General features: G+C 53.5%; 1 protein-coding gene and 1 long non-coding RNA gene across 3 annotated transcripts; one reads left to right on the top strand and one right to left on the bottom strand.

The window, feature by feature from the left end:
• Nucleotides 1-421: 421 nt before the first annotated feature.
• On the bottom strand, nt 422-10,870 carry LOC149124384 (kinesin-like protein KIF9). 2 transcript variants are annotated; one of them, XM_089305573.1, is made up of 5 exons: nt 10,733-10,870; nt 7,987-8,084; nt 5,808-5,973; nt 1,783-1,889; nt 422-735 (listed from the first exon to the last, which is right to left on the bottom strand). In XM_089305573.1, exons 2-5 carry the CDS (start codon nt 8,077-8,079, stop codon nt 502-504), a joined length of 600 nt encoding a protein of 199 aa, XP_089161699.1. In that variant the 5' UTR covers nt 8,080-8,084; nt 10,733-10,870; the 3' UTR covers nt 422-501. The 2 variants fall into 2 exon arrangements, with proteins under 2 accessions (XP_089161699.1, XP_069907047.1); XM_070050946.2 differs by lacking the exons at nt 422-735; nt 1,783-1,889 and having other exon boundaries at nt 5,707-5,973.
• A 150-nt stretch (nt 10,871-11,020) lies between these two features.
• On the top strand, nt 11,021-13,250 carry LOC103349265 (uncharacterized). Its single transcript, XR_007921594.3, has 2 exons — nt 11,021-11,315; nt 12,755-13,250. It is a non-coding gene; the product is annotated as an uncharacterized LOC103349265 (long non-coding RNA).
• The last annotated feature ends 378 nt before the right edge of the window (nt 13,251-13,628 follow it).

The following is a 13,628-nucleotide window of genomic DNA, read 5'->3' as shown; positions in this document are numbered from 1 at the left end:
TCTATCTCTGTAAAGTCATCAAGTTTCAATGACAGGTGATTCACCAGAATGACCTAACCCAACTTAATTACTCCATAAAGGGCGTACCTCCCATCATCATAACTGGACTAAGCTTTCCCTAACATAATACCATTAACCTAAGACTTTAAGGGCGAAACGGCATGCATTTGAGTTCAAATCATAGCAATATTAATCCTTATATTTCCATACAAAAAGTGCTCATGACTTAATGTTAACTGAAGAAAGGAGACATAAGAATAATCTCCATATGTTAACAAATAACTATGCTTTGAAAAAAGACTGTAAGGAAATAAGCTAAAAATACACATTACTGCTGTCTCGTGCAAAGAAGAAATTGCCAGAGAATTCTTTTTGATACTGTTTATTTTTACCATCTGAACTTGCTAAATAGGCATATACAGTTTTTATCCTGCTTATCAAAGTGCATAAAATTAAGGGGAGAAGAAGGGGAGGGGAGGAGAGGGTCCCTTAAAGACCTGATCATCTCACCTCAAAAAGGAAGCTGAGTGCCTCCTCCTCCTGACTGGTGAGGTGGACCGACAAGCCCTTAACGAAGACTCCTTGCGGCTTTTCCACGATGGTCATTGGTGTGAATGAGTGTTCAACATAGGGCAGAGTGGACAGGAGATCAAACAGGCTCTCATTATAGATTTCCAAGTAGGAGACACTCACAGTGATGGCGTGTGTGGGGCGTTCTTTGATCATTCTGAAAACCTGGATGAAAGATTGGACAGCAGTCACTACGAGCCAGCACGCTGGGGAACCTCTTACCTTAGCAAGGAATATAAAAGAGAATGAGATAATTCTTGTCCAAAATGCATTTGTATATGGTCTAGTTGGTGTGATGATCAGCAGCAACAATTATTCTTACTAGCCCAGCAGGTGAGGTTTGTCATCAGCTTATGATTTTTTCAGGCTTTAGATTGGTCTTAAGATGTACAGACAGGAAAGCATCTTAATAGCTTTTATAGAGATTCCACGTGGAAATGACATGCCAACTTTGGGTCTGTTGACTTAAATTGTTAAGATCGATTTCCCCTATTTATTTTACTTTATAAAATATATCCTGTGTACATGTGTTACATTAGATTTCTACTGAGTGGCAGTGGGTGAGATGACTCCAGTCCAAGATGCTGAGATACTGAACCTTTGGTATATAGAGGATGTCGCTCCTAACACCACAGCATGGCTGCTTTATATAGTAAGGGCATGTCTACACTTCCTATAGGACAGGGCCATAAAACTGAAGATACTCAAGGAGAGAGGCCTTTGCCTTCCACCTCCAAACAGAGGATCCTACAGAACCCAAGCTAGCCCTGTCTTCAGCTGTATCTCCAGGTCATGCTCTGCTTCTTGTCTTGGTTCAGGCTGTGGTAGTGGAAGAAGCCAGAGCAGCCTGGTAAGGAAGCTCTGCAGGGCCCTTATTCTTATTAAAACCAGGAAGGAACGTGATTAGGACCTCCAAGTCCTTAATTACAGGATCACAGACTATGGAGCAGCACGAGGCCGATCAGCATGCCAGCTCTTTCACAAATGAGGAAGCAGGCTCAGTGTGGCTGTGGGTCAGAATCTGAAACTCAGTTTCCCGAGGCCCCTGATTCCCCACGACCTAGCCATGTGTGTCCCGTCTCTGGTACCAGCACCAGCTGCAACTCCTTCAAGGGCTGGACCCCACTTCTCTGGCAGCTGGCCTGGGATGGGCAGCATCTGCGGCAGAGAGAAGGGACTTGCGTGGCATCCCTCCGTGAGCCCATTCTCTACCTGCTGCAGGGCACGAGGGAGGATCCCCCGGTGCTTGTAATTCTTAGCTGCCCCCGTCATGGTGTATGTCTTGCCAGCTCCTGTCTGCCCGTAACACATGATGGTGCCTGCAAACATTTCAAAACATGTCTCAGTGACACCCAGGAAAACAGCTTCAAGGACAGTTTTCCCATCCCCCAGCATGTCTAGGACCAACCGGGACCCATGGTGTTAAGAGGGCCAGGGAGAGCAGCTAAGCACACTGGGAATTCCACCATGGAAGAGGGTAGGTGGATGAGGAACAGGGCATAACTGCCCAGACTCTGTGGTCTACACAATGCTCCACTGTCCCCGTCACCAAGAGATGTTCTGTCCTAGGACTTCTTCTCTTCCCATTTTTTTTTTTTTTTTAAGATTTATTTGAAAGGCAGAGTGAGAGAGAGAGAGAGAGAGAGAGATAGTTTTCCATCCACCAGTTCATTCCCCAAATGGCCACAATGGCCAGGGCTGCACCAAGCCAAAGCCAAGAGCCAGGAGCTCCATCCAGATCTCCCATATGGGTGGTAGGAGCTCAAGCACATGGGCCATCATCTGCTACTTTCCCAAGCAGGGAGCTGGATGGGAAGCACAGCACCAGTACTTGAACAAGAGCTCACTTGGGACACCCGTATCACAGGCGGTGGCTTAACCTGCTGCACCACAGTACCGGCCCCTGGCCCTAGAACATGGAGTCTCAGGGACTTTTCCTAAAAAGATGAGGTGGGAGAGGGAAGCATTAGCCCTTCTTTATCAAGACCATGGGCTGGCAAGAGGCACTGGCTTGTGCACAGAAGCAAGCCTCCAGCAAGAGCCAGTGGTGAGAATTCTCTGTAGATTCAAGTTCTCACAGGACCAAGTGGGGCTCCTGGGCCAGAAATGGAGCACCACGACCAGCTCATGATCTGCTCCCACTGCCCACCCTGTGCAGGCTTCCATTTGCACCTGTCACACCTTCAGGTGCACCACCCGCACCGGGCTCTGGAACCACGCAGTCACCCATGGGGCCCACCTGCTCTTCCTTCTGGCTTGGGCAGCCTGAGCCAGACCCATCCCATCTCTGGTGTTTACCCAGCAGACCTGCTGGGGCAACAATGGGTGTGGAAGTCACATTTGCCATTGTCACACACACGCTCCAGTTCCTGGGATTGGTGGCAGGTTTGATAGGATCATTGGTGGAGACAGAAACAGTTTCTAATAGGGTTGCATGCTACCCTGGCCCCTGGGTGTCTCTATCTTTCTCATGATTGGGAAAGTTTTCAGCTACTATTTCATTAAATGGATTTTCCATGGCTTTCCACTCCTCTCCATCTCCTTTGTTTGATGGTGTGCCAAAATCTGGGAGGCCGTCTTCATTCCTTCTTCTGTCTTTCGGGCCTGACAGGGGTATTTCAGAAGATCTGCCTTCAACTCCAGATAGTCCTTCTTCTGCCTGATGAGTTTGTTGTTGAAGCCTCTGTAGTTTTTATTTAACTTGAGTTCATTTCCAAAATTTGTTTGGTTCTTTTTTAAAGATCTCTCTGCTGAACTTCTCATTATTTTCCTAATTTCTTAAAACTGTGTTTTCTTGTATCTGAGTTTTTAAAATAATCCTTCTTTTGTATTCTTTACCTGGCATTTTGTCAATCTTTTCTTTGGAGTCTGTTGCTGGAGAGTTATTGAGTTCCTTTGGAGGCAACACATACCTTGTTGTTTTTTTTTTTTAAATACTTTTTATGTCCCTAAGTTGAGATTTGTGCATTTGCTGAATCAGTTGTCTTTTAAAAACATTTAATTAATTTTGTTAATTTGAAAGCCAGAAAGGGAGAGAGAGGGGGAGATTGCAACACAGAGACGGCCTCCACCTCTTTTATATGCTGGCTTTCATAGTAAATGTCTTTCTCCTGAGGGTAACGTCTTAGGGTGTCACTTTGGTAGGCTACATTGGCTTTGGCTCCAGTTGGGTGCCTTAGTGTAGTCTCCCTACAACATCTTGAGCTTTAGTCAAAGGTGTTGGTTGCAATGTGTGTGCAGCCACACTGGGGAGCAGGGTGTGCTCTCGTGGCCCAGCTGCAGTGGTTCACACAGCGTTGGTAGTATTGCACCCACTGTGTCCTCTGCAGCAGCAGGAGCAGTGGTGCTAGAAATGCAAGGTGGATTCTTCCTTAGCAGCAATGGTAGCAGGTTAGGTGCAAGAGGGCTCTAGCGTGAACTGTGGATGGGCTGGCATTGGTGGTGGTGAGGGCATGTAACAGGGACACTAGGGCTGACTCCGGGCTAGTGTAGCTGAAAGGGTGCAGCGTGGAATGCATGCCTTCAGGCCCAGATGTGGCTCAGCTACACTGGTAGCCTGGAATGCAGGCCCTAGGGTAGTGGTGGCCATAGTGAGGGGCACATTCAGCATAGAACACGTCCCTCCTGGCCTAGCAGCAGCTGAGCTTGATGGCCAGCTGACAGGTGCCTACAGGTGGTACATGCTGCAGCATCTGGGAGAGGGCTGTAAGGAGACACGATGTGGTGCAGACTCCAGGTGGCTCCCCAAACCTGGGCTCCAAGCCTGCCGACCTCTGTGGGAGTCTCCAGTCACTAGGGGTGCTGGCGTCTGTGGCTCGGGCTCCACTGGGACCTCCTGTTTGGTCTTTCCTCTACACTCGGGAGTCGCCCGCTGGGGAGCCAGGGCTGCTGTGGTCTACTGTACTCCCACTCTCGAGGCTGCTCTCCCAGGCGTCCCGGGCTCCCCACTCTCCCTCACCCCTGCTGGGTTCCGGTGTCACTCATCCCTTGTTGTCCTGATTCTTCTTCGCGGAGGGGGTGGCTGGTGCTGAGACCTCTATTTGGCCACCTTGCCAGTCATCTAACAGCGCCTGTTCGCCCAACACAGAGGAGCACGAAGGAGTCACTTCAGCCGAGGCTTAGCCCGTTTGTGGCTCTGGAGCTCCCAGTGCCAGACTCTCCCCCTTCCTGGGCCTGGCCTCCTGCCTCCACCTCCTCAGGGCTACTTCACCTCAGAACATCGAGAAAACCAGTGAGAATGTCCTTGGGTCAGTGGGGACCACTCCCATGTACAAAATCTAAAACCTGCCACATGAGGGGACATTCCAGCGAGCAGCTACCACGTGGCAAGGCCCAGCCACACGAGGGGACATTCCAGCGAGCAGCCCCACGTGGCAAGGCCCACAATCTGTGACACATTCTTTATAAGGACTTCTAGCATTTCCAAGATTTTAAAATAATTTTAAGACTAATAAGTTTGTATTACTTTCTTCATGAAACAATTTAAAAAATTCTTTCAAATTTCACTTAAAAAGCAGAGAGAGAGAGAGAGAGAGAGAGATCGACCGACCTTCCATCCAATGGTTCACACTTCCCAAAAGCCTGGGAGTCTGGAATTCAATCCAGGTCTCCCACATGGGTAGCAGGAACGCAAATACTTGAGCCAGGGTACAGTTTGGCAGGAAGCTGGAATTGGGAGCAGAGCTGGGAGCTGAACCCAGGCACTCGGATATAGGACCTGGGAGAGCCAAGCAGTGGTTTAACCACTGTGACAGAAACCTGTTCTAGTTATTTAATTTGTTAAGAAAATCAAATGTTAAGTTTCTGGCAATAATGTGAATAATCATAAGCCAGAATGTGAACAGTACCTTGGCTGTGCTGGTAGAATGAACAGAAAGAGCTCCCAGCAGATATCTCAGAGAAAAATGTTTGGGCTCCAACAAACTCATCACGAAGCCTTACCTGCAAAACCAGTACTTACGAGACCTGAAACAGGAAAATAGTCAATCCCCTGTGACCTATAAGAAGCCAGAGTCTTTTAACCCTCCTAGGAAGGCTAGACTTCAGCATATTGGATCAAGCCATGCCCTAATGTGACCAATAAACACTTGTTTTCTATCACAACAACATAGAGACAGAAAAATAAGCATACAAATGTTAGGAAGTAAGTGAGGCTATATTTTATTTTATTCACCATAAAATCCTGGCACCTCTTCCTCAGGCCCTTAGGTACCATGCCAGTTAACTGACTAAATTACCATTGTAGCCGTCAAGGGCCTGAGATATGACATCCTGTGCCACTGTCTCGTACACCAAGTCCTGGGAGGCGTCACGGAGAACTCCGTCCAGCTTGAACAACCAGTCTGTATGCTGGTGATTGACAACTCCTCTCTTCGTGTCTTTTTTAAAGTGAATACAAATGGTCTAGGGAGAGAGGGAGGGGGGTAGGAGGGGAAAAAGAGAGAGAGAGAGAGAGATGGGTTTGTTAGGAAATTGGGGCAACAAAGAAAAATCACAGAGCTGGAGGAAACAGAGCAGGTCAACTGCAGGATGGACAGGCACTCTCGTGTGGGCGGATGCTCTGGGCAAGCTCTTGGGACGGGCGGGGAGCTCCTGCAGGAAGGCCGCACGGCCCGACGGTGGACGACCAGGAGCCTGGAGCACCCACCCTCGTTCACAGGATCCCATCTGTCTCGACCCCCCCCCCCCCATTACACGGAACAAGCAAAGCCATCACATTCCTATCAAATACGAGTCTGATGCATTCTCTGAGGACAGGAGGTGACTGAGCAGGGAAGAGGAGTGGGCACAGGCCTCACCTCTCTGGCTAGCAGTGTGCGGCCTCCCTGAGCTCTGACTGTGGCGAACACCTACTTCCACACATGCGCGAGGGCCCAGCCAGGGAGAGCAACGCGGGAATGGCAGCTGCGGAAAAGGCTCTGGTCCTCCCGGACGCGCGCACTCACTGGTGTTAAACCTGCTTGTGATCAGTGGACACTGGGATGCACGCTCCCTGACGGCCAGAGCACCAGCAGCTGGCTGGGGGACGCACCGGGGAAGCTCAGTTCCTGGAATACTGCAAGGTTCTGACATAGAGACTCGTGCTGAAATCTTACACTGGCTGCTCTAACCCAGGAGCCCTGGCCACGCAGAGCAACACGACGACCAGGAAAGGCAGGTGTGAGAAGTGTGCCCTTAAATTCTGCCTTTAAATGACGACTCAATGCTGGCCATGGCTGGCCCCTGTGTTGGCTGCATGAAAGCATCTAACACTCATGGTGTCTAAGGGTGCTCAGGACAGCGGGGGAGGGTACAAGGCTGGACAAGTCTTCCCAATTCTCATGATGAGAGTTTCCACCTCTGCTTTGGTAAGCTGCACAGTAACCAACTTCAGACACCCTTATATACCCCCAGGGAGATTATATAATGACAGGTCTGATCACCAGAAAGTCTTATGAGCATGTCAGTTTTCCTGTGTCAGATACAAGTATGAAGGCAAATTCATTAACTCATTAAAAGACAATGAAGGCCGGCACCACGGCTCACTAGGCTAATCCTCTGCTTGCGGCACCGACACACCGGGTTCTAGTCCCGGTTGGGGCGCCGGATTCTGTCCCAGTTGCCCCTCTCCCAGGCCAGCTCTCTGCTATGGCCCGGGAGTGCAGTGGAGGATGGTCCAAGTGCTTGGGCCCTGCACCCCGTGGGAGACCAGGATAAGCACCTGGCTCCTGCAATCGGATCAGCACAGTGCGCCGGCCGCAGTGCGCCGGCCATGGCGGCCATTGGGGGTTGAACCAACGGAAAAAGAAGACCTTTCTCTCTGTCTCTCTCTCTCTCACTGTCCACTCTGCCTGTCATAAAAGAAAAAAAAAAAAAAAGGAAAATGAAAGATGGGGGCCTTATGTATAACCTCATTAACAGCATCGTGAGGGAGTGGTTTGGACCAGATGGACTCCGGGGTCCATCTGAACTTCTCACCAATTCTGTCTCCGTCCTTAGTGACTATTTGTTTTATTTTTACTTATTTATTTATTTATTGACAGGCAGAGTGGACAGTGAGAGAGAGAGAGAGAAAGGTCTTCCTTTGCCATTGGTTCACCTTCCAATGGCCGCCGCGGCCGGCGCACCGCGCTGATCTGATGGCAGGAGCCAGGTGCTTCTCCTGGTCTCCCATGGGGTGCAGGGCCCAAGCACTCGGGCCATCCTCCACTGCACTCCCTGGCCACAGCAGAGAGCTGGCCTGGAAGAGGGGCAACCGGGACAGAATCCGGCGCCCCGACCGGGACTAGAACCCGGTGTGCTGGTGCCGCAAGGTGGAGGATTAGCCTAGTGAGCCGCGGCGCCGGCCTCCTTAGCGACTATTTGGAAACAAGGTCCCACTGTGGAGGTGGGACGGGGAGAGGCCCAGGCAGGTGGAGGCAAACAGGCAGCACTCACCTTGCCATCGTCTCCAAAGGTGATCATTTCGTGAGCAAAGTCATCAGTGGGTTTGACACGGACGTACGCATGAACTTTTTTCTTGGTATCCATAATAGCTAGAGAGAACAATGACATTTTCAGTGGTCACCATGAAAACACCATGAAGATGAGAAAGGGCGCCGTACAGGTACTGGACTTCCTGCATCACAGGCCGCCTCACCCTGTGTTACCGGTGACCTCAGCAGACCAAAGTAACAGAACAAAAGGAACTTCCCTTAGTGGCTTAACCTTAGAAGTTGTTCCTAGAACAGGCCTCTTAATGGACTGCCTCTTAGTCCATTAATGCTTCACTTCATTGTAATTTCTCTTACAATTCTATCACATCCGTGGAACTAAGTTTCTTTTCTTCATTACCGTAGTTCACTTCCAATGCAGAACCACCTCTCCTACCTGCACTAGACTGGATCAGAAATCGAAGCCTTCAAAGTATTTTCAACCTAGTCCATAACTGAACACGCTCTCGTCTCACTCCAGTGACAGAAAAATACAGCCCACACGTCCAACCCTTTACCGTGGCTGCATCATTTCCTTTGTTAGCCACAAATGCAGCTGTCTTTCCCAGTTACACTACCACTAATATCTACCTGTGCACAAGTGAAATAACATGCTAAAATCAACGTCTGAGGTGGCTTCATGGGATAGAATGACAGCTTATAAAAATAAATGATGGGCAGGTAAATTTACAGAAATAAATTTTCAAGAAAGATTTACTCTTATTTATTTGAAAGGCAGAGTGACAGACTGAGGGAGGGAGAGGTAGAGAAAGAGAGAGCTCTTCCATCCACTGGTTCACTCCCCAAATGGTCCAAACAGTTGGGCAGGGCCAGGTAGAAGCCTGGAACCTGAAACTCCATCCAGGTTTCCTACGTGGGTGGCAGGGGCCCATGCCCTTGGGCCATCATCTGTTGCTTTCCTAGGCTCACCAACAGGAAGCTGGATTGGAAGTGGGGCAGCCAGGAATCAAACCATCGCCCCGATGTGGGATGTTGGCAGTGGCTTAACTTGCTATGCTATGACGCTGGCCCCTGGGTAAACGACTTTTCTACTTCCTAGAGATGTCCCATGATGCAAAAGCCCATCTTAAGGCTAACAATCAGGCAGAGCCAAGCAGGGATGCTACAAGAGGGGTTGCTGGGATAGGCAGTTGGTTAAGCTGCTGTTTGGGTAGCCCACAACCCATACCGGAGCTGCCCCTCCTCCTGGCTGATGGGCACCCCAGGACAGCTGTGATGGCTGTGACTCCCTCCCATCCACTTGGGAGACCTGGACTGTATCCTGAGCTCCTGGTTTGGGTTTAGCCAGGCAGTGGTAGGCATCTGGTGAGTGAACCAGTGGATGAAGATCTCTGTCTGTCTCTCTGCCTCTCAAGGTGCCATGAGAAAAGGGACCATGAAGCAATGTCGTTTTGGGAGTAGGAGCTCAGTCCTCTTTCCCTGAAGCCCTCACCACCAACAGCACAAGGGTGGCACAGGCGAGCTCCTGGCATCGCCCTCCCCTCAGTACCTGGTTCTTCTCTTCCTGCAACTTGCTAACACGCACCTGCACTTGCAGTCACCCTCTGGGCTTCTCAAGGCCCTCCTCATGCTCACGCCAAAGCTCCAAGCCGGCCAGGAGCCACACCCACCTGCAACAAGCCTGCCGATGAGCCGTGCCCTCCTGTGAGGCTGCCACACAGACACCGGGAAGCCCGGGCCATCCTGCACTCAGCGCTGCTCGCCAGCTCATCCTTGGCTTCATCTGGTGAGTTTCAGCTCCCAAATTAAATTACAACCTGCATGGGGACTACAACTGTGCCCTTCCTCCCCAGAACAACGCCCAGCACGGAGCAGGTGCTCAAGAAATGCTGGGCAAATGTCCATATGTGGCTCCATCTTTGGCCACTACTGACGGTCCCAAGGGGCATGTAACCTCGCTCCCTTCCACACCACCTCCAACCCACGGCCGACAGCCCTGCCAGGTGGACACCGGTTTTCCAGGTACAGGAAGCCTGCTCAGCCCTTCTTTCTCCCTCGGAGCTGTGGGAACGCCCTTTCTTCTGGGCACCAACCTCGGAAATTTCTGGCGTAACAAAGGGAGTCCGCGCGGCCATCAGGAAACCTGGTTTTGAGAGGCTCGCGGCCTCCTCACTGCACTAAGCAGCCCTGCCTGGAAGGACGGGAGGCACAGGGTGCGTCCCCATCTGCCATCGTCCTGCTCAGACCAGGGGCCCTCCTGGGGAACCCTGACAACGACGACAGCAGCAGCACCTGAAGCCAGAACACAGGGTCCCGCTGCACCTGGCCTTGGGCTGAACGCAGAACTGGGGCCGCGGCACAACCGCCTTTCTCCTTTCTCACCCAACGTGCCGGGCCCCTGTGGAGCCTGGGCGGCGGGGCCCTTGGGCCCATTCCCGCTTCTCTCCGCGGCGGCTCCTCACACCTGTAAGGGCGCAGGACTCGGACTGTGGTCCCGAGCCTCTCCCACCGCGCCCGAAACCCCAGAGACCAGACGGCCTGACTCGGGCGCGACGCGCGACCGCGGTGGGACCCGCAGATGCTAGCTCCTTAGACCTCCAAACGCGGCCAGGCTGAGAGGGGCCCCGCGACGCCGCCTCCGCCGCCGCGCGACTCCAGCCGGGAGCTCCCGGAGAGCCGTGTTCGCAGCCCAGCGGTGGCCGCCGTCTCCCTCTGTGCACCCTCACCACCCAGGCGCGGCCCCTGCTCACAGCCTGCGAGGTCGCCGCGCTCCAGCACTGTAAATTCTGCAAACGCAGAGACCAAAGCTCCGCGCCAGACCTGAACGCCCCAGGTGCAGCCGCCAGGCTGTACGCGGTCGCCATGGCAACGGGGCGCTTCCGGGGACTCCGGAAGTACCGGGTGGTGACGGAAAGCAAGTCCGCGGTCCTCCGTCGAGGATTCGGGTGAGATTAGGGCTAGATACTATCCGGGAGACGGGAGGTGAGGCCAGTTAACCTCGAAAGACTGCGGCAGCTGCATAAGCGAAGTCAAGGTCGATGTAGTCGGGGCACGAAGGCAGTGGATGAACCAGGAAGCGGGACGGCGGGGCTTCCGGCGAAGAGGAGTTGCGACTACGGCGGCCGCGCAGGCCCCCCCGTTTACAGCTCCGCGCGCCCGTCGGCTTGCAAACTGCGGGGCCGCTGCTTGCGGCGGCGGGGGAAGATGGTGGAGGACGGCGCGGAGGAGCTGGAGGACCTGGTGCACTTCTCAGTCTCCGAGTTGCCCAGCCGCGGCTACGGCGTCATGGAGGAGATCCGGCGGCAGGGCAAGCTGTGCGACGTGACACTCAAGGTACCGCGGCCTGGGCGCTGAGGGGAAAGGGGCCGAGCGGGGCGCCCAGGGGCGGGGGACCGGGCGGAGGGGTGGCGGGGAGCGAGCATTGGGCGGAAAGGGCCCAGGCGAGACGGGGGATCGGGGCCGAGCGGGCGGGGCAGAGGCACAGTCTCGGAGCCCTCGGACGGAAGGGCTGAAGGGGCGCCTGTGAGGGCCTGGGAGTGGGCGACGGCGGGGTGGCCGCCTCCCTCCCTGTCACCCCCTGCGGAGGAGGGGCTGGGGCAGCCTCCGTATGCTGGTGGGCGCTGCTGCAACACCCTCTCTGGTCGCGGAGCGGTCACTCCCTGCCCTTGATCGCCAGGTCGCGGTCTCGCCTCTCAAGAGCTTTTATGGGCGGACCTGGAGGTCTTTGGAAGGGGACCCCTCCCGCCCTCACCGTGCTTAGCTGGCAGTATGTGGAGCCGAGCCGAGCCGACTTCTTGCCGGCTCCGTGCCAGGCTCAGAGCGCCCAGCCCTGGCCCCTGGTCGCCGTGCATTGGGTGGCCTGTGTCCACCAGTTGTGCATGTGCGGTGACAAGTGTGGTCTTGAGGACAGCAGGAGGGAAGCCGGAAACCAGGACAGTCCTGGGACGCCCAGGAGGCCCGAGGGCTGCTCTGCGCGGAAGGTCTCCCCTGTGTGGTCGTGGGCAGGGCCCTGTATGTGCTAGGGCACTGCGACCAGGCGCTGGCACAGTCATTCCTCCAGTGAGGGACGTCACCCCACAGTGTCTGGCTCAGACATGCGCTTCCAGGGGCCGCACAACCACTGGAATTCAAGTGCAGGGCTCCAGGCACAGGAAGATGAGACGGGCAGTGCTGGGTCCCAGCAGGCCTGGCCACCACCTGCCCTCCCCGCTCCCGTGGGCACCTAGGGATGGAGGCCCTGAGTGAGGGCAGCGCTTCGGGAGGCCAACTGGCCGCACCCTTGCATCTGAGGCCTCTGCCCACTGGACTGCCCTCTCCCCAGCTGCCCCGCCAGACCACCCACTCAGCAGCCCAGAGGGGATTCCGCTTGCTCACGGTTGGTCTCCGCGGATTCCATTCTGCAAACTCAGCTTGGATGAGAGCCTTTAGCCGCCCACCCCGGGAGTCAGGCAGAGCCCCCGCCCACAAAACAGCTGTTTCCCCCTTGCTTTTCACACGGGAAGCAAGGGAAGACCAAGCTCTGCTCTGTTAGCTCTGCCTGTTCTCGACTGTAGGGTATGGCGGGGCCCACCCCTTAGGATTTACCTCCTGAGCTGAATTTTGCCTGGGGGTGGGGGGCATGCTGTCAGTGGGGTGAGCCCAGATTGGGGGTCACTTACTGCCTGGTCGCAAGCAGCCACAGCGACTGTGTCTTCCTGCTTGCTCTGTCCACCACCTTGCATCTAGCGTAGGTGAGCACACGACGGGAACGTTGCCTTCTGTTCTGTCTTCAGGGCTGCAAGACGCAAAGGCCACGAGAAGAGGAGGAGCTTCCTGCAGCTGGCCAGACTGAGCAACTGTGTAAAACTTAACTTCATGGGACTGCTGTGTTGTCTTTGGATTCCACTTCACACAGGACATGCGTGTTTGCTTAACGGGCCCACTGTAGGCAGCTGGATCCCCCAGCAGGGAGAAGAAAGAAAAACCAGGAACAGGTTCTAAGTGCCTGGGGGTCTTCACAAAACTGGTGTTTTCCCTATTATTAAAGTACAAGTCCCAGCTGCTCCACTTCCGAGCCAGCTCTCTGCTATGGCCCAAGTCCTTCGGCCCCCGCACTAGCATGGGAGACCTGGAAGAAGCTCCTGGCTCCTGGCTTAGGATTGGCACAACTCCAGCCATTGTAGCCATCTGGGGAGTGAACCAGTGGATGGAAGACCTCTCTCTCTTTCTCTCGCTGCCTCTCTGTAACTCTGCTTTTCAAATAAATAAATAAATCTCTTAAAAAATGAATTATGGCTAGGATTATATTATATGTATATCTTACTGTATTTGTCAGAAAATTTCCAAGTTAACATATTTTTTAAAAACTTTCATTATAAATAAAAATTTTTTAGAAGATTTATTTATTTGAAAGGCAGAGTGACAGAGAGATCTTCCACCTGCTGGTTCACTCCCCAAATAGCACAATGGCCAGGACTGTGCCAGGCTCGTGCCAGCAGCATGGAACTTCCTCTGGGTCTCCCATGTGGGTGCAGGGGCCCAGGTAGTCGGGCCATCCTCTGCTGCTTTCCCAGGTGCATTAGCAGGGAGCTGGGTCAGAAGCAGAGCAGCCAGGACATGCACTGGCATCCACATGGGATGCTGGCTCCAAAGGCAGCGGCCTAACCC

Source organism: Oryctolagus cuniculus, chromosome 10 (assembly GCF_051225735.1).
Source record: "Oryctolagus cuniculus isolate XC-2025 breed Fujian yellow rabbit chromosome 10, ASM5122573v1, whole genome shotgun sequence".
In the NCBI taxonomy this organism is placed as follows: Eukaryota; Metazoa; Chordata; class Mammalia; order Lagomorpha; family Leporidae; genus Oryctolagus; species Oryctolagus cuniculus.
Note: the sequence above shows the minus strand (reverse complement) of the source record. Positions and strands in the feature narration are given on the sequence as shown.

Excerpts from the sequence above, each read along its gene's own strand:
- LOC149124384 (XM_089305573.1), bottom strand. The coding sequence starts at position 8,079 with ATGGATACCAAGAAAAAAGTTCATGCGTACGTCCGTGTCAAACCCACT. Across the intron at positions 1,890-5,807 it reads GGCCCTTGACGGCTACAATG|GCACCATCATGTGTTACGGG; the intron begins GTAATTTAGTCA and ends AAATGTTTGCAG. Across the intron at positions 736-1,782 it reads TCCCTCGTGCCCTGCAGCAG|GTTTTCAGAATGATCAAAGA; the intron begins GTAGAGAATGGG and ends TCTTTCATCCAG.